Genomic DNA, 21820 nt, shown 5'->3' with positions numbered 1-21820 from the left:
GGAAGTCACTAACAAAGGGGTAATCGCTGTGGAGGTCACTAGTAAAGGGGAAGGCGCTATGGATGTTACTGTTAAGAGGCAGGCCGCTGTGGAGGTCACTGTTAAAGGGGCAGGCACTGTGGAGGTCAATATTAAGGGAGGAAGGGACTGTGGAGGTCACTATTAAGGGAGGTTGGGACTGTGGAGGCCAATATTAAAGGGGCAATGTGGTACGGTGAGGTCACTGTTAAGGGAGCGGGGTACAGTGGAGGTCACTGTTAAGGGAGCGGGGTACTGTAAGGGTCACTGTTAAAGGGGCAGTCACTGTGAAGGTTTCTGTTAAGGGGGCCAGGAATGGTGGAGCCTAGAAATTTTTTATTTTAAGCCACGGGAGTATAGGCCCCAAAAATTAGGCAATTCATCGTATTTATACATACAGTAAATGTATAATCAATAAAAAGATTATTACAAGAAAAGAACAAGTGATTATGTGGCTGGAGGTATATCAGATGATCAGTGGATAACAATTTTACTGTAGGCCAGGCCCCAAAAATTAGGCATTCACCTGACAGAAAAGAACAAGTAATTATGTGGCTGGAGGTATATTAGACAGTCACTGGATAACATTTTTACTGTAGGCCACTGGAGTAGAGGCCCCCAAAATTAGGCATTCACCTGACAGAAAAGGCCTTTTATGCTGCTGTATATACATAAGGCAAGGACCATTCTTTGTTCTGGGTGTGGCGGATATGTGTGGGCTGGCATGAGGAAATTCAATTACACGTGGTTGTCACAGGTGTTGAATTCCTTCGAGATCCATGCCTCATTCATTTTTAGAAATGTGAGGCAGTCCACACTGTCGTGAGCTAGGCGAGTGCGCTTGTCGGTCACGATCCCCACTGCTGCGCTGAACGTCCTTTTGGACAGGACACTCGATGAGGGGCAAGCCAAGAGTTCCATGGGAAATTGTGCCAGCTCTGGCCACAGGTAAAGCCTGCACACCCAGTAGTCCAGGGGTTTCTCCCTTCTCAGACCATCTACATCGGCATTTAACCCGATGAATTCGAAAACCAGTTGGTTTAAGCGTTCCCTGAGGCTGGATACGTGGGCGGCTGTCGATGGGTTGGCTGCAAGAATAATCTCATATCCGAAGTGACCAGCACATCTTCAAACCGCCCTCTTCTTTCAGGCGCGGTAGGATTGTTTCACTGTGGGTGGAAATTCCTCTGCCAGCGCCCGCAACAGCGGAATGCATCATCTCTCGCAGCAAGTCCTGTGATGCTGGAAACATGTCCGCCATTTTGTGTTTGTACCAGAGGTCTAAGTACGTTGCAACGCAGTACTGGACTTTGGCCTTTATGCTTTTTATACGGGGTTCCTCTTCAAACACTGGAGCATGAAGGCCCCCATTTGCACTAAATTGGAAGCGGTGGAGCGCCCTGGCTCCTGCTCATCGCCCAGGAGAATGTCGTCCTTGGTCTCATCCTTCAAGCCACGGACAACACCAGGGATCCCAAAAAGTTTAAAGTCCCCCTCAAAGCCTGCTCTTCTTGCTCCTCCTCCTTCTCCCCCCAGCCACCATCCTCCTCCTCTTCAGGCTTCTGCTGACTTGTCTCAGATGGAGTAGCTCCCCCTGGGAATTCATTCAGCATTGTGACTTCCTCATCTTCCTGCTCCTGCTCCTCAACGGCTTGATCAATGACACGATGCAATGCGCGCTCCAGAAAGAAATCGTAAGGTACAATGTCACTGATGGTGCCATGGCTGCAACTGAACAGTTTGGTGATCTCTTTAAATGGCCGCAGAAGTCTGCATGCATCGCACATGAGCAGCCACTGGCGCGGTGAAAAAAAAACAAGCTCCCCAGAACCTCTCCTGCTGCAGAATTCGTACAGGTAGTCGTTAATGGCACGTTGCTGCTGGAGCAGCCTATCAAGCATATACAAGGTTGAGTTCCAGAGTGTCGGGCTGTCACAAATCAGACTTCTGACGGGCAGGTGGTGTCGCCACTGAACGTCAGCAAGGCGAGCCATGGCCGTGTAAGATCTTCTAAAATGGCCAGAGATTTTTCTGGCCTGCCGCAAGACGTCCTGAAAACCAGGGCATTTGGCAACAAATCACTGAACAACTAAGTTCAGGATGTGTGCCATGCACGGCACATATGTCATATTGCCGTATTTCTGCGCGCTCAGCAGATTGGCCCTGTTGTCGCACACCACTTTACCAACTGTCAAATTGAGCGTGGTTAGCCACTAATCGGCCTGTAACCAAAGAGCCGAAAGCAGTGGAGGACCGCTGTGGCTCTTGGCTTCCAGCACAGCATGGCAACATCTCACCTGGCACGTCGAATAGGTTCTGGGGAGCTTGGGGGGTGCAGTGGAAGAGGCTGTAGCAGTGGAAAAGAAGGAGTCAGCCAAGGAGGAGACGGAGGATGGAGTAGGAGGAGGAGAAGAAGAGGCAGGCCTGCATGCAATCCGTGGTGGTAACACCAAATCCACACGGGTTACATGCTTGACGGCTGTCAGAAGGTTAACCCATTGGGTAGTAAAAGTTATGTACCTTCCCTGCCCGTGTTTGCTAGACCACGTGTCTGTGGTCAGATGTATCTTGGCACCGAGACTGTGTGCCAGAGATATATTCACTTGCCGCTAAACATGGCCATATAGCTCTGGTTTGCCCTTCTGGGAGAAATATTTCCTTCTGGGGACTTTCCATTGCGGTGTGCCAATGGCAACAAAGGCCTCCGAGTCCACCAGTTTATATGACAGTAGTTGGTGGGCTAGTAGTTCCGACAAGCCAGCGGTCAGCTATTGGGCAAGAGGGTTATCCGGCTTCATTAACTTTTTACGCTCGAACATTTGGGCTATGGACATCTGCCTTCTGCCAGATGAACGCAGCGACGGCGCGGTGGAAGGTGGAGTGGAGGACAAATGGGAGGAGAGAGGAGAAGGAGAAGAGGCAGGACATGGAGCGCTGGGAGTGTGGCTTTGTGGGTTCTGACGACATTGCTCCCACTGGGCTCGGTCATGTGAGGCCAGGTGAGTGTTGGGCTTACCGCGACTTATGCGTTGACAGCACAGGCTGAATATGGCAACACTATTGTCAGGAGCTGACAAGTTAAAAGAAACCCACACTGCGGAGCCATATGCCAGCGTCCTGGGAGCGCAAGATGTGACCGTGCATGGTGGGTGGCTCGCTATAGATACATTTGCAGTCTGCTTTTTGCCTCAAGTGCATTGCGAGTTCTGCCTGCTTCTTCTCCTTCTCTTCCCTCTCTGCTGTTCTGTCTCTCCCTCTGAACTCCCCTCCTCTTCCTCTCCTGTGGGCGCCCACATGACGTCCATCGACACGTCATCATCGTCACCTTCACCCCCACTAACATTAGAGATCTCGGAGTAGGCATCAACAGCGGGGACCACCCTTCTTGGTCTGATCTGGGTACTGTCGTCAGACCGCTGGATGGCGGCCGTTGCTACCTCCTCTTCCTCATCTGATGCCAAGAATGGCTGTGCATTGGTAAGGTCTGGGAATGGATAGGAAAATATTTCCTCTGACTCAAGTGGAGGTGCTATGGTGGTAGTGGTGGTTGTGTCTTTGGGGTGCACACAGTAGAGAGTGAGGAGGGTGCAGATACAGAGGATGAGGAGGTGCAGAAGCGGAAGGCTGAGTGAGCCACTCAACCAACTCTGGTGAGTCCTTTGATGCGCCTTCTCCAACTCTGGTGCGTCCTTTGACACATCTTCTCCCACTTAGGCTCCGGCCTGGTGCACCTGCATGACCCCTACCACCCCTTCGGAATGGCTTGCCTCTTCCTCTGCTTGTCATTTTCAAAATGACCCTGTGCCAAAGTCCCTAGAGAAGAGCAGTATTTGTGGAAGCAGAAATATTGCAGGCCTCAATCAGCATTTGGTGGAAGCAGGTATATTGCAGGACTCCATCAATATTTGGTGAAAGCAGGTATATCAATCCCCTTAAATCAGTATTTTGTGGATTCAGGTGTATCGCAGGCCTCATTCAATATTTGGTGGAAACAGATATATCAATCCCCTTAATCAGTATTTTGTGCAAGCAGGTATATAGAACCCCTTAATCAATATTTGGTGGAAGCAGGTATATCGCAACCCTCAATCTGTATTTTGTGGAAGCAGGTATATCAAACCCCTTATTCAGTATTTTGTGGAAGCAGGTATATTGCATTATTCAATCGGTGTTTTGTGGAAACAGGTACATAGAACCCCTTAGTCAAAATTTTGTGGAAGCAGGTATATCGTACCCCTCAATCAGTATTTTGTGGAAGCAGGTATATAAAAAACCCTCAATCACTATTTTCTGGATGCAGGTATATCGCTCCCCTCAATCTGTATTTTGTAGAAGCAGGAATATAGAATCCCTTAATTTTTGGTGGAAGCAGGTATATCGCACCCCTCAATCAGTATTTTGTGGAAGCAGGTATTTTGCAGGCCTCAATCAATATTTGGTGGAACCAGGTATATCAAACCCCTAATCAGTATTTTGTGGAAGCAGGTATATTGCACCCCTCAAATCAGTTTGTTTGAGGGCAACTGGTATATTACACTCATTGTCCCTCTATATACCTGCAGCATCGCAGCAGAGCCGCACACAACTGCTGCACAATACAAATGCACTATATACTTTCTATGTTAGAAAGTATATTATAGGTATATCACACCCCTCAATCAGTTTTTTTGGGACCAACAGGTATATCACACCAGTTGCAATTAGTTATTCCAATAGCGTTTGTCCCTGTATATGCAGTGAGGAACAGAAGTATTTGAACACCCTGCGATTTTGCAAGTTCTCCCACTTAGAAATCATGGAGGGGTCTGAAATTTACATTGTAGGTGCATTCCCACTCTGAGAGACAGAATTTAAAATAAAATTCAGGAAATCACATTGTATGATTTTTAAAGAATTTATTTGTCTTACACTGCTGAACATAAGTACTTGAACACCTGAGAAACAGCAAGAATTTTGGCTCTCAAAGACCTGTTACTGTGCCTTTAAAAAGTCCACCTCTACTCCTCTCTTAATCCAACTTAGTAGACCCTGTCTGAGCTCTTTAAAGACACCTGTCCACCCCACAATCAGTCAGACACCAACTACTACCATTGGCAAGACCAAAGAGCTATCGAAAGACATTAGAGACAAGAAATGTGGACCTCCACAAGGCTGGAAAGGGCTACGGGGCAATTGCCAAACTGCTTAGTGAAAATAGATCAATTGTTGGAGCAATTGTTAGAAAATTAAAGAGGCTAAAGACGACTGGGGCTCCATGCAAGATCTCACCTCGTGGAGTATCACTGATGATAAGAAAGGTGAGAAATCAGCCCAGAACTACAAGGGAGGAGCTGGTCAATGACATGAAGAGAGCTGGGACCACAGTTTCAAAATTCACTGTCAGTAGAACACTACGCCGTTATGGTTTCAAATCATGCATTGCACGGAAGGTTCCCCTGCTCAAGTCATCACATGTCCAGGCCCCTCTGAAGTTTGCCAATGACCATCTGGATGATCTAGGGGAGGAGGCATGGGAGAAACTTTTTGGTCTAAACTTCACTTGTCGTTTTTGGAGGAAAAAGAAGAATGAGTTGCATCCCAAGAACACCATCCCTACTGTGAAGCATGGGGGTAGTAACATCATGCTTTGGGGGTGCTTTTCTGTGAAGAGGACAGGACGACTGCACTGTATTAAGGAGAGGATGAATGGGGCCATATATTGTGAGATTTTGAGCAAAAACCTCCTTCCCTCAGTCAGAGTATTGAAGATGGGTCATGGCTGGGTCTTCCAACATGACAATTACCCGAAGCACACAGCCAGGATAACTAAGGAATGGCTCCTTAAGAAGCATATCAAGGTTCTGGAGTGGCCTAGCCAGTCTCCAAACCTTAATCAAATAGAACATCTTTGGAGGGAGCTGAAACTCCGTGTTGCTCAGCGACAACCCCAAAACCATCTAGAGGAGATCTGTGTGGAGGAGTGGGCCAAAATCCCTGTTGTAGCGTGTGTGTGTGTGTGTGCAAACCTGCTCAAGAACTACAGGAAACTTATGACCTGTAGTCATTTATGTTCAAATAAATGCTTTAAAAATCATACAATGTGTATGAGTGGGAATGCACCTATTTCATAACCCCTCCGTGATTTCTAAGAGGGAGAACTTGCAAAATCGCAGGGTGTTCAAATACTTCTGTTCCTCACTGTAGCTGCGTTATCACAGCAGAACCGCACACTGCTGCACAATACAAATGCACTATAATATACTTTCTATGTTAGAAAGTATATTATAAGTATATTACACCCCTCGGTATATCACACCTATCGATAGCACACCTATACCAGTCCTTAAAAGGACTTTTGTGGCCCTATTAGCTAGCGTTTGGTGTCCCTAACAGTCTGTCCCTGCTCCATAAAGCAACCTCTCCCTACACTGGCAAAACACAGAATGTACTGTAAAATTGCTGCCAGATCAGGTTCTGTTATAGGCTGGGGGTGTGTCCATGTGCTGAAACGTCTTAATTGGCTGTCCTGTCCCACCTGATGGATGTGTCATGGGTCAAAATTCGGCGTAATGCTAAAGAATATGGCGCATGCGAACATCGCCATATGTTCGCATTTTCAGCGAATTGCGAACACGTAAAGTTTGCCTCAAACCGCAAGGCTATCTCTAATGGTAACTACTAAAGGTGTTAGGCTCGAACTTGTTGGAGCAGGGCAGAGTATCATGTACTACTGTAGATCATTGATGAAGTGCATAAATACCATTAGCCATGGTTTCATATGCTGCACTTTTGTTCTCTGCCTTTAGACAACATGCTTCATCATAAGGTATACCTCATATCATTCAAGTTGAAAACAGCTTGCCTACACAAGAAAGCAACATCACATATTCCTGACCCTTCCTTACAGGTCACACCGGGATTTTATTTCCACAGTCTCCTCAACATGACTTCTAGGAAATATCTTCACGTAGAAGCTTCTTGAAAATGCACTTTACCAGTGTGTGATCAGATTCAATTTGAACCAATTTCATGTTGTGCAAGTATTGATCTAACTCTCATCCAAATACTACCGACAAGACAATTTTTTCAGTTGGGTCTGAACAACAGGAACTAGAGCAACCTTCAGACATAGAATTGCTCCCACTCAGCAACATTATCACAGAGTGCTTACAACCTTTTCTTTCAGCTATGCTAATGAAATCAGTAAAGGTGAAAAACGGAAAATGAAATGTTATTGCATTACAGCATTCTTCCATTAAAAAGAATCAGCACAGATGTCAAGGAAATGTTTTTATTTATTTTTAAAATATAAAGTATTGTTTAACCCCTTCTGCCTCGGGCCCGTTTTCACCCTTCTGCCCAGGCCATTTTTTGCAAATCTGACATGTGTCACTTTATGTGGTAATAGCTTTGGAACACTTTTATTTTTCCAAGCCATTCTGAGATTGTTTTCTCGTACACATTGTACTTCATGATAGTCATAAATTTGAGTCAATATATTTTACCTTTATTTATGAAAAAATCCCAAATTTACCAAATATTTAGAAAAATTCTCAATTTTATAAATTTTCATTTCTCTGCCTTTAAAACAGAAAGTATTGCATAAAATTCCCCATATGTCTACTTTATGTTGACATAATTTTGTAAAAGTCATTTTTTTTTTTTTCCGGATGTTAGAAGGCTTTAAATGTTCCACAAGAATTAAAGGAAAATGGAGAGGAAATTTCTAAATTTTCACTTTTTGGGCAGATTTTCCATTTTAATCCATTTTGTTCTTTAACACATCGAGGGTTAACAGCCAAACAAAACAAAATATTTATTACCCTGATTCTGTGGTTTACAAAAACACCCCACATGTGGTCATAAACTGATGTAAGGGCACATGGCAGAGCGGAGAAGAAAAGGAGTGCCATATGGTTTTTGGAAGGCAGATTTTGCTGGACTGGTTTTTAGATGCCCAGTCCAATTTGAAGCCCACCTGATGCACCCTTACAGTAGAAACTCCCAAAAAATGACCCCATTTTGGAAACTAGGGGATAAGGTGCCAGTTGTATTGGTACAATTTTTGGGTACATATGATTTTTTAATTGCTCTATATTATGTTTTTTTGAGGCAAGGTAACCTTTTTTATTTTTTACAACTTACAACATTCATCTCACAGGGTAGATCATTAGATCATGTGCTATTTTTATAGAGCAGGTTTACAGATGCAATGATATTAAATATGTCTACTTTCTTTGTTTGTTTCAGTTTTATATAATAAAGCATTTTTGAAAAAACTATAATGTTTTTGTATCTCCATATTCTGAACGTCTTATTTTTATTTTTTTATATTTCTGCCGACCATCTTGTGCAGGGGCTCTTTTTTTTGCAAGAAGAGTTGATGTTTTTATTTGTACCATTTTTGGGTACATATGATTTTTTGATTATTCATTATTACACTTTATGGGGCAAGGTGACCAAAAAGAATTTGTTGCTTTGGCACATTTTTAATTTATTTATTTTTACAGCATTCACCTTAAAGGTTAGGTCATGTGACATTTATATAGACCAGATCATTTGTAGCATTTTTGAAACCCAAAAAAATGCTTTAGTGTTTTTATAGCTTTTTAATTTTTTTACCGATTGTCTTAAATAGGCTCTCATTTTTTGTGGGATGAGGTGGTAGCTTGATTGGTATTATTTTGGGCGGCATGCACCTTTTTGATCGCTTGGTGTTGCAATTTTCGTGATGTAAGGAGCCAAAAAATAGCTTTTTTTAGTACTGTTTTTTTATTTTTTTTATTACAGCGTTCCCCTGAGGGGTTAGGTCATGTGATATTTTTATAGAGCTGGTTGTTACAGACACGGCAATACTTAATATGCATACTTTTTATTTATTTATTTCAATTTAACACAATAATAGCATATTTGATACAAAAAATTATGTTTCAGTGTATCCATAGTCTGAGAGCTATAGTTTTTTTATTTTTTGAGCAATTTTCTTACGTAGGGGCTCATTTTTTGCGGGAGAAGGTGACAGTTTTATTGGTACTATTTTGTGGGACATACACCTTTCTGATCGCTTGGTGTTGCCCTTTTTGTGATATAAGGTGACAAATATGGCTTTTTTTGACACAGTTTTTTTTTTATGGTGTTTATCAGAGTGGGTGGATCATGTGATATATTTATAGAGTCATTATGGACGCGGTGATACCTAATATGTGTGTTTAAAAAAATATATATATATTATTTAAATCAGGGGAAAGTGGCGTTTTTTTCTTCCTTTTTTTACTTGAAACTTTATTTTTATCAAAAACACTTTAAAAAAAAAAAACTTTATTTCTGTCCTCCTCTGGGACTTCAACTTTTGAGGGTCTGATCTTCTGTACAATGCATTACAATACATTAGTATTGTAATGCATTGCCTGTTAGTGTATTACTCAGAGTAAGGCCTCTTTCACACGGCCGTAGTGCTCCTGTGGCCGTATTGAGGGCCGCATACGGCGGTTCTGCAATACATGGGGCACCAGCCATGTGCATTCCACGGAACGAAACAGAAGCACAGAACGGAATCCCACATAAGCACTACGGAGTGTTCTATCTTTTTGTGGAACGGACAGATTGCGGACCCTATTCAAGTGAATTGGGCTGCGGTTCCCTTGCGGCTGCCCCACGGTCGGTGCACATGCATTGCGGATGGCAATTTGCATTCTGGAGCACAGGCCCGGCCAGCACACGGTCATGTGCAAGAGGCCTAATAAACAAACAGGTTGCCTAGGAGACCCAGCCTGGGGCTGGATCTCCTCATCCCCCGTAGAAGGCAGGTCCCGATGCCATGCAAGGCATTGGGCAACCTGTTCATGGCATCGGGCTGCCTTGTCACCCATCGGGTTTCCACCACAGCAGTGCAGGGACGTGATGCGCTCCCTCACCCGCCCCAAACCCCTTCTATGCCGTGGTCGATGCTGAACGCGGCATAGAGAGGGTTAATCTGCCGGCATCGGCTTTTACATTGATGCCGGCGGATACAGCATGGGTCCAGCTATCAGTGACTGCCGGGCCCCTGCAGTGATCGGGCGCGCACAACTCCGGTGCCCGCCCGGTCACCATGACGTACTAGTATGTCAAATGTACTAGTACGTCATATGTCTGGAAGGGATTAAAATATTGTTGCAATATTTTTGTAGTGCTTCAAAATCTGATAAAAGGCATTTTGGGGATTGGAAAATCTTTAGGAGACAATAGTTTCACACCAGCACTAAAATGGTAGAAGAACAGCCCATCTTACTTCATCGTATCTGGCATTGCCAGATACTATAATAACATTTGCAAAGATAGGTGCACTTTGCAGTCTTACTAAACCCTTATACTTATGTTAAAATTGAGAGATTAGCCAACATATCCTACTGTGGAGGATATGTCTGAGCCCAGCACCGCGCCAAAGTTTCTCAAGTAGCTACTTGAGAAACCTTAGCGCAGTGCTCGGGCTCAGACATGTCCTCCACAGTAGGATATATTGGCTAATCTCTCAATTTTAACATCAGTATTAGGGTTTAGTAAGACCACAGAATGCACCTGTCTTTGCAAATGTTATTATATTATTATATTGGTTATCACATCCACATAATTGATATCTTGTGTAGGATGTCTATTGTGGTATTTGTGATCCGCTGTGGGCATCCTCCACTGTATGTATCTTTGCTGGGGATCACCATTACCAATGGGCTACAAGTGCAGGATTTGCTCCCCTGTATACACATGCACAACTACATATGGGTTTCAGCACTTCCTGCCTGTTTAACACTATGCCATTTTTTGGCATTGTGGTTTGTATTGCCAGATACTACCTTTCCCTGCTGGAGCCCATTGACTATAATAAGCATTATAGGCATTAGTGCCGGGATTTCACCTGACAAAAATCCTGCTTGCAGCAGTATTTGTCCAGCCAGATCTATGCACTTATGCTAGAAATGGATCAAATCTCATTATAGCCAAAGGGGCCTGGAGGTGTTCCCGACCCCTTCCGGCTTTGCCGGAAGCAATGAATTCTGGCAGGTTGTTCCTCTATTGGAACACCCTGCCAGATCATTTTAGAACTAGTGTGAAACTAGCCTTACTGTAGGTGTGCATACTGCCCACTTCTTTCACAAACTTCTCTGAGTGGGCAAGAAATATGAAAGGAAACAAGTGTATTAAATACTGCTAGTATTCACCCCCCTTCTTTAAGATTAAAGAGGTGGTGTCACTTCAATAAATGGCATTTATCATGTTCAGAAAGCTAATAGAAGCCACTTATTAGTGTATTGTGATTGTCCATATTGCTTCCTTCGCTGACTGGTTTAATTTTTCCATCACATTTTGCACTACTCGTTTCCATGGTTACGACCACCCAGCAGCAGTGGCCGTGCTTGCACACTATAGATAAAAGCACTAAACTACAGTACGTGCGCTCCTGTGGTCTCGCCACCAGAGAGGCCGGCACTTTTTCTATAGTGTGCAAGCACGACCACCACTGATGGATCGCAGGGTGGACGTAACTATGGAAATGATCAGTGTATAACTGATATATGATGGAACCGGTGTAGGAGGCAATATGGATAATAATACATTAGTAAGTGTCTTGTATTAGCTTTCTCTAAATAATAAATGCCACTTGCTAAAGTGACACATCCCCTTTAAGTAACAATCATTGTTCTTGGAGATATAACTTACAGGTTTTGGCCACTTTGTGGCTACTGTTGGCCAATGGATTTGTAAGATTATTATATGGCATTTACTAATATAGTCTTTGTTGAAATTCTGTATCATTTTCTATATTTCATGTTATGTCCTCTTGTTTACCAAGTCTTTAAAGGGGTTGTCCGAGTTATGAAAAATATATATATAGCACTGAAAATCTGATGGGCAGCAATATATAACCAAGCTAAGCAAGTTTTATGCAAAATATATATATTTTTCCCTGATTCTTTTCTTGCCCTTTGTTTACATGCAATAAAAACATTTTCTGCCCCTCCCCCTGCACTGCTAAGGGAGTGGCTACAAGAGCTGCCCTGTGTGACATGCCTGCCTGCTGGGAGAATCAGCAGCATGTTGTATGTGTAGGACTACAAGTCCCACCTGTATAATGACACTGCTAATACACACAGGATCTTCCCCCTACCTCCTTGTGCAATGCTCTCTCTAGTCCTTCAGCTCCTGTGCCCAGAATTGTCACTGCTGCAGCAGATACCCAGTGTGTGCAGCTGAAGGGGTTAAGAATCCTAGGACAGAGAAGACGGCAGTGAAGGGGGGCGTGGCCAGCACAGTAATGTCTCCTTTTACAGGCTTGGAAATTAAGTTTATCAGAGCAGGGAGAGAAGCTGACATCACAGGTCATGTGACCCTCAATAAATTCTGAGAAACCAGCCACTGGAGATAAAGTGAGGTAATTGGAAAGCTGTTATATTTGCCCAGTTAGGAACATCGAAAGAACAAAAAAATTACTTGGATAACCCCTTTAAGTACTGACCACACAGGTCAGGGTCATGAAGGGTCATGTGACCAGACATATCACCTCCATGTGATGCCTTCTCTTTTCAAATATATGTACTTTAGCAATTTAGTGCAGGAGAAGTGTATTTAAATGGAAGAAGCTAAATAATGTGTCTGGTCGCATGACCCTCTTTCAGCGGACATCTTATGGACAGAAACTCTATGTGGACAGCACAGAAGGTTTGCCTATAGAATATGCCGCAGAATATCAACTGTGACATTCAGTGTCATTTTTTCTTAGCCGCTGGTGACAGCGAAAGTACCTACACTACATTTCCTGTATAACGTTTGCGCATCCTAAATATCTGTGACATTCAGTGTCATTTTTTCGCAGCTGCTAACAGCGACATTACATGAGCAACATCTCCTGTATAACGTTTGTGCATCCTAAATATCTGTGACATTCAGTGTCATTTTTTCGCAGCTGCTAACAGCGACATTACATGCGCAACATCTCCTGTATAACGTTTGTGCATCCTAAATATCTGTGACATTCAGTGTCATTTTTTCTTAGCCACTGGTGACAGCGACAGTACCTGCGCTACATCTCCTGTATACCATTTGCGCATCCTAAATATCTGTGATATTCAGTGTCATTTTTTTTTAGCCGCTGGTGACAGCAACAGTACCTGCACTACATCTCCTGTATAACGTTTGCGCATCCTAAATATCTGTGACATTCAGTGTCATTTTTTTTCCGCTGGTGACAGCGACATTACCTGCACTACATCTCCTGTATAACGTTTGCGCATCCTAAATATCTGTGACATTCAGTGTAATTTTTTTGCCACTGGTGACAGCGACATTACCTGCGCTACATCTCCTGTATAACGTTTGCGCATCCTAAATATCTGTGATATTCAGTGTCATTTTTTCTTAGTCGCTGGTGACAGCGACAGTACCTGCACTACACCTCCTGTATAACGTTTGGGCATCCTACATATCTATGACATTCAGTGTAATTTTTTTGCCACTGCTAACAGCGACATTACATGCGCAACATCTGTATAGCGTTTGCGCATCCTAAATATCTGTGACATTCAGTGTAATTTTTTCACCGCTGGTGACAGCGACATTACCTACACTACATCTACTGTATAATGTTTGCGCATCCTAAATATCTGTGACATTTAGTGTAATTTTTTCTTAGCAGCTGGTGACAGCGACAGTACCTGCGCTACATCTCCTGTATAACGTTTGCGCCTCCTAAATATCTGACATTCAGCGTAATTTTTTCACCACTGCTAACAGCGACATTAGCTGCGCAACATCTCCTGTATAACGTTTGCGCATCCTAAATATCTGTGACAGTCAGTGTAATTTTTTTCGCCGCTGGTGACAGCGACATTATCAGCGCTACATTGCCTGTATAACGTTTTCACATTTGCGCATTCTAAATATCTGTGAAATTCAGTGTAATTTATTTGTGCATATACGACAACTCAAAATCTGAACCATTGTGACCAACAACGGGAAGAACATGGTGTCGGCGCTGCGTCAAGGATGGCTGAGCCATGCGTCCTGCATGGTGCATGTATTTAATCTGGTTGTAAAGCGGTTCCTGAAGTCTCCCACCCATCTGCAAGACATCCTGAAAATGGCCAGGAAACTTTGCATGCACTTCAGCCACTCGTACACCGCAAAGCACACCCTCCATGAGCTGGAAGACACATGAATGGAATCTTTGCATGACTTCTGTGTTTTGTACCCACTCCTGCTTTTGGCTACCAAATCATAAGCCAATTCTGATGCAAAATATGAACTATGTCATACAGGCCTTACAGCTGCTACATAGACAGGATCCATTTTGCGTCTCATTTTTTCTTCCTTCTGACATATCAGAAGAAGGGTCAAATAAATGATGATGTCTACCAGGCCAAAAAGGCAAAATAGTGGCCCAGTCATGAAGTGAGGAGGGTGGGAACAGCATGAGAAGTTCACAGAGTGGCCAATGACATAGTGGTGAGGTGGCAGCAGCATGAGGAGACCACAGAGTGGCCCAGTGACAGAGTGTTGAGGTGGCAGCAGCATGAGGAGACCACAGAGTGGCCCAGTGACATAGTGTTGAGGTGGCAGCAGCATGAGGAGACCACAAGGTAGTGAGGTGGCAGCAGCATGAGGAGACCACAGAATGGCCCAAAAAAAAAGTGGGGAGGTAGCCGGCAATTTCAGTACCAGCTGAAGATGATAGCTGTCAGTAGAAGCACCTGGCATCAGGCGTGGCATCAGGTGGGTGACAGCATCAGAATAGTAGCTGAAGAAGTTAGCCAAAAGAAAGAGGCCTCTGTTATGCCTACCTCTCTTAATCTCTTTATGACACAGTCATTTTCCTTATTTGCATTTTCGTTTTCCACTCACTATATTTATTTTTCAGTTTACAGACTTTTCTTTTGCAGGACAAATTGTACTTTTTAATGGCACCATTTAATATTGCGCACATGTAGTGGAAACCTGAAAAAAATACAAATGGGGTAGAATTGGAAAAATAATATTTGTTTATACAGCGTTGCAGAAAAACTGACCTGTGCACTTTATTATCTGGGTCTGGACAATCATGGTGACGCCACAGTTATATAGTTTTTCTTGTGCTTTAATACTTTAAAAATAATAACTGGAAAAATATATATGTTCATGACTATATTCTCACCCCATAACTTTTTTATATTTATATTTAAATCTATGGAGCTGTGTGTGGGTTCATTTTTTTGTGGGGCAGTCTGTGGCTTTCAGTGATTCCATTTTGGGGTGTGTATCTGACTTTTTTATTACTTTCTATTCAGTTTATTTTTTGACAGTGAAATGACAAAATAAAGACAATTTGGCCATTTAGATTTTTTTCTATTACGGTGTTCACCATATGAGATACATATATTTATATTTTGATAGCTTGGGCATTTTGGGAGGCAACAATACATATGATTTTTTTATATTGTTTATTTATTTTTATTATGGTGGAAGGGGGTAATTTACATTTTTATATATATACTTTTTTATATATTTTTAAAACCTTCTAAACTAACTTTTTTTTTTATTAATTCCACCCTTCCCTCCCAGGGGACCTGAACATTCAATCACTAATGTGATTTAGTACACTAGTGTGTGGGAAATTCAGTACATTCCAATGCAGAACTGCCACCTGCAGACGTACATTGGAATATACTTGTGAGAGGTCTGTTAGCTTCATACGGGCACCAGCCTATCACCATCAAGGAACTCACTGATCTCAGTACAGGGAAGCCCCTCCAGCCCCAGCTGCACAACACTCACAGGGAACGCTGCCTCAAATGCCGTGGTCACAAGTGACCACGCTATCTGAGGGGTTGAATGTCTGTGATTGGTGTTATTGCCTATCGCAGACATTAGCCTCTGGTGTCTGTTGTGTGAAACAGCAGACACCCGACAGCTACGGTGCCTGTTCTACTCCGGAGTGGGCGCCATCTTTAAAGAACTGACATGAGCTGAACATGTATGCTTGTTGGGAAGGAGTTAGTTTCAATCTTACACACTTAAAAGGCTTTTTTTAGTTCTAAAAAAAGTTTAAATATAGGGACACTGTTAAAACAATATAAGAGCATGATGCAGCCAGTCACTGGCCTCAGCAGTGTATGGCACAAGACCACATAGTTCAGTGATTAGTTGCACTAGTCATGAAAGTTATAGTCATGTAAGCTCTGTAGTCATGTAATAAAAGCCCATTCAGGAAGATCAGAGCAGTGGCACTAGAACAGAGGGGCTTTGAATGCATGAGTATAACTTATTTTTATTTTTTATTTTTTTAATCAGACAACTCCTTTAATACATTTCAAACATTTATTAAAATCCACAGGTCTTAGTTTAAACATATAAGAATATTTCCAGGAGTTTGATATTGATGGCCTAACCTCCGGAAAGGTATTCTATATCTGATTGGTGGGGGTCCGACACCCTGCACCCCATCCGATCAGCTGTTTGAAATGTCCTTGGCACTGCCTTGTATAGCACTAAGACTCGGGAACAATAATACCCCAAATAGTTTAAATCAAAACTATTCTAAATTCACAGTAGACTAAAGGTCCTGTACAGAGTATTATTGTAATTGTCAATAATTCTATACACTGAGGACGTGTAATGAACCTTCTAGCACAGCAATGCTTTGGGGGTTGTAGTCTAGCTGAGGGTCAGTTAAAAGAAGCAGAAACATAGAAAGGATACCCTAAAGTGCCTACTGATCTCAACAGTACACAGCTTATTTCAAAGGTTTCAATTAAGGATAAACTGAAGAACTGGCTTTATGTTATCTCCTTTCATTTCAGCTGCAATAATGCCGTGAATACTGGCCTGACAAAAGCATTTAACCTTAAGAAGGTTGATTTGCCCCAGTCAAGGTCATCATGTTAACACATGAATTTGGGTGAAGAATTCTTAAATGCCTGAGCAGAAGATAAATTCAGGTCGTTTAAAGGGATCTTATGATCATAAACCTTATGTCTTATAGCTACAGTGAAGTAAGAAAGCATGTATAAGTATAGACAGGCACACTTCATTTGGAATCATCCAGAGACATTCAGTCTATATCATCTATATACTCCTTTATTATTTAATATATCTAATGTAAAAAATAGAAAACTAAAATATAAAACATATAAATAGAAAAAATATAGAATAAAAATAATGTGACTCAAATACTTAATATCAATACCCCTCTAATTGCCGTACATAAGGTGGATATATTAGGTCTCTCTTTGATATTCTAATCCTGAACATTTTTGAATTATAAATAGCTGAATATCAATTCAGCATTCAATTAGATCATAAGGAGTATATACAGTGGATAGGAATTTTTTGTATAGTCCCTTATTGGATATACAGGGAGTGCAGAATTATTAGTCAAGTTGTATTTTTGAGGATTCATTTTATTATTAAACAACAACCATGTTCTCAATGAACCCCAAAAACTCATTAATATCAAAGCTGAATATTTTTGGAAGTAGTTTTTAGTTTGTTTTTAGTTTTAGCTATTTTAGGGGGATATCTGTGTGTGCAGGTGACTATTACTGTGCATAATTATTAGGCAACTTAACAAAAAACAAATATATACCCATTTCAATTATTTATTTTTACCAGTGAAACCAATATAACATCTCAACATTCACAAATATACATTTCTGACATTCAAAAACAAAACAAAAAAAAATCAGTGACCAATATAGCCACCTTTCTTTGCAAGGACACTCAAAAGCCTGCCATCCATGGATTCTGTCAGTGTTTTGATCTGTTCACCATCAACATTGCGTGCAGCAGCAACCACAGCCTCCCAGACACTGTTCAGAGAGGTGTACTGTTTTCCCTCCTTGTAAATCTCACATTTGATGATGGACCACAGGTTCTCAATGGGGTTCAGATCAGGTGAACAAGGAGGCCATGTCATTAGATTTTCTTCTTTTATACCCTTTCTTGCCAGCCACGTTTTGGAGTACTTGGATGCGTGTGATGGAGCATTGTCCTGCATGAAAATCATGTTTTTCTTACCTTGCAGACTTCTTCCTGTACCACTGCTTGAAGAAGGTGTCTTCCAGAAACTGGCAGTAGGACTGGGAGTTGAGCTTGGCAGCTGCACGCTTGTCTTTTCTCAGTTCATGGGCAGTTATTTTGCGCCCTGATTTTTCCACACGCTTCTTGCGACCCTGTTGACTATTTTGAATGAAACGCTTGATTGTTCGATGATTCAGAAACTTTGCAATTTTAAGAGTGCTGCATCCCTCTGCAAGATATCTCACTATTTTTTGACTTTTCTGAGCCTGTCAAGTCCTTCTTTTGACCAATTTTGCCGAAGGAAACGAAGTTGCCTAATAATTATGCACACCTGATATAGGGTGTTGATGTCATTAGACCACACCCCTTCTCATTACAGAGATGCACATCACCTAATATGCTTAATTGGTAGTAGGCTTTCGAGCCTATACAGCTTGGAGTAAGAAAACATGCATAAAGAGGATGATGTGGTCAAAATACTCATTTGCCTAATAATTCTGCACTCCCTGTATATGTGAGAGTACTGAGAGACCTAACATATCCACCTCATATATGGCAATTAGAGGGGTATTGATTTTAAGTATTTAAGTCACATTATTCTTATTAATATGTTAAATATTTTAGTTTTATATTTTTTTACATTAGATATATTGGATAATAAAGGAGCATATGGATGTTATAGACTGAATGTCTCTGGGTTATTCCAAATGAAATGTGCCTGTCTATACCTAAAATACATGTAATTTGACGGGGTGAGTGATAGAGCCAGAGCACCTTTATACAGAGCAAGAAAAGGGGTGAGCCGCTAAATTAAACAAACTCATTAAGTAAGAAAGCATGTAAGCTAATTTACTGGTAAAAAGTACTGTATTAAAAAATATAGCATTTAGAAAACCTGGATAATAACCTGAATCATAATTTTCGGAACAGACTTGCAAAGAACATAGAGCTAAATAGGTTAAACAGACTAATCCCAAAATGTCTCATGTGTGTATATATAAAGGTTAAAACAGCAAAACACAATGGTTCATTTAGTAAAACGGATAGGGAATTGGTTAAATTTGGCAGCAAAAAGACATTAATAATATATTAATTTCTCGTTGAATATATAATGCTGACATATTAAGAGAGATTTTCATCACTCACGAGTGCTTGTAGTGAAAGGGGGTCACACTCTAATATGCCTGTATCTGCAGGAAGCCAATTCCCAAAAAAATTATGAATTTGGACTAAGAAGAGAAACTCACGCAATTGCAGTGAGAACACGCAAACTGTTGCCCTTGGTGGATTCAAACCTAGGTCTCCAGTGATGAAAGGCAACAGTTCTTACCAAAGAACTCCCATGCTACCTATTAACATCATATGTAATGTGCAGCATCTCATAATTAATCATTGGTGACACTATAAAGATGGTAAAGTCTTCAAAGAGATACTGGCATACCGTACAGGAGTAAGAGCGTGGATGACGCAGGTGGTAGAAAACTTGAATGATAAAATACTTATTGACAAATTGCATTTTATTTTACCATTGATGGTAGATTTCACCTAATACACAGGAATATGATGACACATGACTGATAATCACTTTGATTATCCAGAATACAAAATTCTCGAATCTCTCATTTTTGTAATGGCAATTTTATATTTATAACTGAAATGGGCATTCCAAGATTTTAATATTGGAATCCTTTCCTCGGGATAGACTATCAAAATATGATTATTAGGAGACCAACACCAACACCAGAAGTCTGTGCTTGAACTTCACAAAAAATTAAAACTGAATTTTACAAATATTTTCAAAATGTTTGCAAATTTATTAAACACGAGCAACTAAAATTTCTCATGGACACCCTTTTCTATAACACTTGAAATTTAGCTCTGAGGGCTTCCCATTTCTCTTGACCATCTTTGCGATGTTCCTACTCCTTGATCCTCTGGATCAACTTGCAGGATGACAGGCCGAACTGGATGGACAAATGTCTTTTTTCGGCCTTATGTACTATGTTATGTCGATTGCAGTCCACTTGTGGTAAATTCAGTTGAATGATCATGATTTGGACAGACACAGCCCTGTCTATGTAAGGTTTCACGGCTGTCATGCATATCGGAGCAAAAATTAAGTCATGAGGAGGAAAGAACTGCCTGTACAGCTCAGAGAAAGGGTTGTGTAGAGGCACAGATCTGGAGAAGGGTACAAAACAATTTTTGTTGCAATAAAACGTTACAAGAGCACAGTGACCTTTATAATTTTAAATGGAAGATGTTTGGAATGACCAAGACTCTTCCTAAAACTGGATGCTCCACCAAACTAAGTAATTGGGGGAGAAGGGCCTTGATAAGAGAGGTGACCAAGAACCCAATGGTCACTCTGGCTGAACTCCTAAAATCGTGTGTGCAGATGAAAGAAACTTCCAGAAGGTCAACTATCAATGCAGCATTCAAGCAATCTAGGCTTTATGGCAGAGTGGCCAGAAAGACGCCTGTCCTCAGTAAAAGACATATGGACTTTCAGACTGTGAGAAACAAGATTCTCTGGTCTGATGAAACATAGATTTAATTTTCCAGAGGCACTGTATATATCACAGAGCTTAGCTCCCCTTCCGCTATCATATTATGCTCTCAGGGCAGCAGACATCACTTGACAACATCACTTTAAACATTGATGGTATATTTCTATTCTTTTGGTCGACAGTGTAAATACAATATCAATTTTCATTTCATATGTTATTTATTTTACTAGTCTTGTTCCAGACACAGGATTAAAAAATCTAATCAACCTCCCCAGGATACAAAAGAAAGATTTGTCCCTCCGTGCTACATTGGGTCAAATCTCTATTTCAATTCTTGTACTATTCTACAAGGACTAACTTGGTTTGTGTATTTACACACATTAAAACATAAGAAATATTGTATATGGAAACAATTATAGCAGGAACAGATTTCATTTTCAGTTTTTGGGGAAAGCCCAAGGAGTGATAAATTGGTGTACACCTCTTATAAAAAGTCGGCAAAATTGTCACCTCTCCAGGCATGTCTATTTTTGTGGCTACATTCATCCCCTGTAATTACAATTCTGAAGAATAAGTTTATATTCTTATGACTCTGTGTTGTGCCATTACTTTATTATTCCTGCTAGAAGTTAAGAATAAATTGCTATCAATTTGCAAAAAAGTTACAGATGGGTGTTGCCTGTTGGGGTTGTTTCCCTGGACAGTCCGTCACCATTCAATCAGTGCTGCCAATGCCAACACTCATCTGGACCTTCATTGCAGACTGCTAGTAATTCATTCATAACTTCTACAAGAAATAATGAAGGAATGGCACATCATAGAGTCATCAGAATAGATGCTCCAGAATTGTTATTACAAGGAAGATGCAAGTAGTTACTAAAACAGACGTATCAGGAGAGATTGCAGGTCCTTTATAAGACTGGTATATGAATTAGCTAGCTCAACAATTCTGCCCCTAGGGACTTTCACATCATGAAACAAAGTAGTAGAAAAAATAAAGTGAAATTTGTACCAAAGTGTGAAAATGGTGGCATGATATTTGCTCTTTCAGTAATCTTTCTCTTTCAAATCTTGACAACGAGATTGTGAGGAATATGGATTAATATTTACTGTCAGCCATGTCCTCACACCCCCCATTTGCTGACAGGATTTCCCTGCTTCAAAGCCCCCAGCTCTGATTGTAATTCTGTGTACATGCCAAATAAGTTTCCACTCCCCCCCCAGCCAACTGAGTGTCAGTTGGCCAGGAAGACACCCCTCAGGGGGTCTAAGCTTCAAGGAGAAGTTCA

General features: G+C 41.5%; 1 protein-coding gene across 1 annotated transcript in view; it reads right to left on the bottom strand.

Annotated features, from left to right (window-relative positions):
- CCDC85A (coiled-coil domain containing 85A) overlaps positions 1-21820 on the bottom strand; it is a 453722-nt gene that overhangs the window by 110278 nt on the left and 321624 nt on the right. The window contains exon 4 of the mRNA XM_044291572.1: positions 8620-8636. Coding sequence (XP_044147507.1) covers positions 8620-8636 — 17 coding nt within the window. The remainder of the gene's footprint in view (positions 1-8619; positions 8637-21820) is intronic.

Source organism: Bufo gargarizans, chromosome 4, assembly GCF_014858855.1.
Source record: "Bufo gargarizans isolate SCDJY-AF-19 chromosome 4, ASM1485885v1, whole genome shotgun sequence".
In the NCBI taxonomy this organism is placed as follows: Eukaryota; Metazoa; Chordata; class Amphibia; order Anura; family Bufonidae; genus Bufo; species Bufo gargarizans.
This window is presented reverse-complemented; position numbering and strand designations above follow the sequence as displayed.